The sequence below is a fragment of the Galeopterus variegatus genome, unplaced genomic scaffold (assembly GCF_000696425.1).
Source record: "Galeopterus variegatus unplaced genomic scaffold, G_variegatus-3.0.2 Scaffold10964, whole genome shotgun sequence".
Taxonomy (NCBI): domain Eukaryota; kingdom Metazoa; phylum Chordata; class Mammalia; order Dermoptera; family Cynocephalidae; genus Galeopterus; species Galeopterus variegatus.
Genome location: NW_007737075.1, coordinates 15929 through 19058, shown reverse-complemented (window position 1 = coordinate 19058; position 3130 = coordinate 15929). Strand labels below are relative to the sequence as shown.

At 43.8% G+C, this 3130-nt stretch overlaps 1 protein-coding gene across 1 annotated transcript; it reads left to right on the top strand.

Annotated features, from left to right (window-relative positions):
* The first annotated feature begins 711 nt into the window (after positions 1 to 711).
* On the top strand, positions 712 to 1326 carry LOC103610342 (keratin-associated protein 11-1). Its single transcript, XM_008594526.1, has one exon. The coding sequence runs from the start codon at positions 730 to 732 to the stop codon at positions 1219 to 1221; it is 492 nt and encodes a 163-aa protein (XP_008592748.1). The 5' UTR covers positions 712 to 729; the 3' UTR covers positions 1222 to 1326.
* Positions 1327 to 3130: the final 1804 nt, after the last annotated feature.

The following is a 3130-nucleotide window of genomic DNA, read 5'->3' as shown; positions in this document are numbered from 1 at the left end:
ATTAGCTTCTAATTTGCTTTGATGCTTGGACATAAACAGTGCGTCCTACTGCCCTCTAGCCTTCCTGTGGGCATCTTGCTTCAGACAGTTGATTAAGTTTGAGAGCCAGCTTACACTTTGGATACAAGTGTTTGTGTCCTCTTTTTTTTCCTGGTGGGTCTTGTCATTGTCCTCTTGAAGCATATTCAAGGAGGCACCTTCCCTGTTAGAAGCCCCGTTAGCTATGAAAGAGTGACTGAGTAAGTTATGTTTAAAACATACTAAGTGTCAACTACAAACCAAACAGGGTGTGGGCTTGCAATTAGTCCTGGTCAGAAGGGAGAGAGTATGTGATGGTGGGATGGTGGCATGTTTGGTGTTATAGTCAGATTGACACTTGTCTTATGCAAACAAGATAAATGAGGAATGAAGTGTGGGCTGGGATGACCAATAGCTTTGAAGCTGTCAACCAACCTTCTTAATTCAGACTAAGTACAGTACAGAAGACTTATGATCTAGTTACCAAACCACTAAACTTTCTTTATGAGGGTGAAGGCTTCTCAAGAGACAATTAATCTGTAGATTCACAAGATGTTCTAAGGCAAACTGGTCTGAGCCAAAGAAGCCAGGGAGACCAGGGAGGGAGCCCCACCCGCCAGCAAGAATATATTTAAGCTCAGGAGCCTGAAGTGGCATTCGCAGTTCAGGAGCCATCTTCAACGAGGTACCCACAGCCCTCTGTCTGGCATCATGTCCTTCAACTGCTCCACAAGAAACTGCTCTTCCAGGCCAATTGGAGGACGCTGCACTGTCCCAGTGGTCCCAGTTGCCACGGCTTCAACTGGTGATGCCGATTGCCTGAGTGGCATCTGTTTGCCCAGTTCCTTCCAAACTGGCTCTTGGCTCCTGGACCACTGTCGAGAGACCAGCTGCGAGCCCACTGTTTGCCAGCCAACCTGCTACCAGAGAACTTCTTGCGTTGCCAGCCCTTGCCAGGTGACCTGTTCTCGAGAGACTACCTGTGTCTCTAATCCCTGCTCAACTCCCTGCAGCCGGCCACTCACCTTTGTCTCTGGTGGCTGCCAACCAGTGGGAGGAGTCTCTACTGTCTGCCAACCAGTGGGAGGAGTCTCTGCTGTCTGCCAACCAGTGGGAGGAGTCTCTGCTGTCTGCCAACCAGCCTGTGGGGTCTCCAGAACGTACCAGCAGTCCTGCTTATCCGGTTGCCGAAGAACCTGCTAAGTGTGTAGGAGCCAGTGAGCGAGTCAAGACTCCACGACCTGCCATCTGTGTTTCCAGGATCTTCCAGCATGCTGCCTGTCCCTGAATAACTCTTCCTCACTGACCCCTATTCTGATTGCTGGCCACTAGCCATGCACAAGCTGCCTTTGGCATTCTGAAATTTTTATGGCCAGCACCCAGCTTAATTTAAGGGTTGGTTACTGGTGGTGTGTAGGCCTCTGGATTTTCCAGAAGGTGTACCACCGATGACCCAGTCTCTGATATTTTTGACATGTTTTGACCTTGCTGCTGTATTTCCTGGTGTCTCTGAAAAGGGAGCTTGTCTCGCCATCTATTTCTCAATAAACATGCACAAATTGGCATTGTAAATGTATGTCTCAACAGAGTGCTTTATTTACAAGGGTTTTTGCTGTTTATGACATCCTTTGCTGATGAAGGTCTGATTTTTTTTTTCTGAGCCTGGAGTATGGGTTTAGTCCTTGTACTCTGTGAACATGCAAGGCATTATTTTATATTTCACTTGTTCAGAGATTGTCTTTGGCCATGTGGTGAAGAAAGGGCTGTGAGATTTGTTGAGGTGACTTGTCCTCTGTATTTCCCCTAATGTTTAGGGGCTCATGGAATAACTTCCATGTAGGAAAAAGAAAAGTTACCTGGGAAACAAGGTAGTTCAGAGAGTGTACAGTGAAAAGGACAGGGGGATCAGTTAGAGGTTTAGAGTCTGACTTAATCGGAGGACCACAGTGGAGACCTTGGTGAAGATCCTCCATGATCAACCAGGGGTGGAGGGAGGAGGAAGGAAGGGAAGTCAGTTTCCTGGCCCTGAGATTCTTCTCACCAAAAGGGTGGCTCCAGCTTTATAGTCAGTCCCCTCACTTGCTGTACCAGGTTGGTAGACTCCCAACTGGGGGTACCAACTGATTGGTAGACTCAGAGCTCTGAGTTAGTCAAAGCTCTGTGTTTTAGTAAATTTGGGCAGGAGGAACTTAAAAAGCAGCTTAAAATGTTGAATATTGGTTTATTTTAATACTCAGAGCCTTATTTCTCACCTGCTCTCTGCTGGAACCCATGTACTGATGAAACAAACCATCTGGATTGTGGGGGTGTCGGCGTGCTAACTCCTTTGGCTTTTTCTTAGAAGGTGAGGACTGGCTACCAATAGATTTACTTTTGCTCTTATCGTCTCTTACATCAGAAGCATATCTCTCTATACTTTTCCGAGAGTTACTCAAGGAAAAACAAAAGTACACGGCTTTTTTTTTTTTTTAACAAAAAATAGAGACATATGAAGTGCAGATGCCATGAGCAATGGGGGCCTTTTCTTATAACAGGAGGTGCTTAGTGCCTTGTGGAGAACCTGATCATCAGTCTCTGTTGTCAGCACAAAATAATTTTCTTCTTTCACTGATGGTTTTTCAGAGGCAAAACATGTAGATGATTTCCGTATAGATGGACTGTTTTAAATTTTTTCTATTGTTCTGCTCTTAGGATCCCCCTAATCAAATAATGTTAGTGTGTATGACCCACAGTAATATATCATGAAAGCAAGACATGATTTTTACTATATATTGGTTCCATGCCTCCTCTTTTTAAAATAAATTCTCTGGTTTTCATTTTAAAATAAAAATCTGTAGGGGGACTCTAAATAGCCCTTTCAAAGCTGTTGTTTAGATGACTTATTTATTGTTTATTTCAGTCACTTCACATCTCATTTGGAAAATTTAAAGTTTTTCACTGGTTGACAGGCTATTTTTAAAAAATGTTTTTTTCCCCCCAGCTTTCTAGGTTTTAATAAAAAATATCAAGACAGCAATGCCTTCACTTTCTTATTTTTTTAGATGACTAATCGGCTCTAATTGGTAACATTTATACAATAATAATATATAGTAACATAGGTTTATGGTCTGGT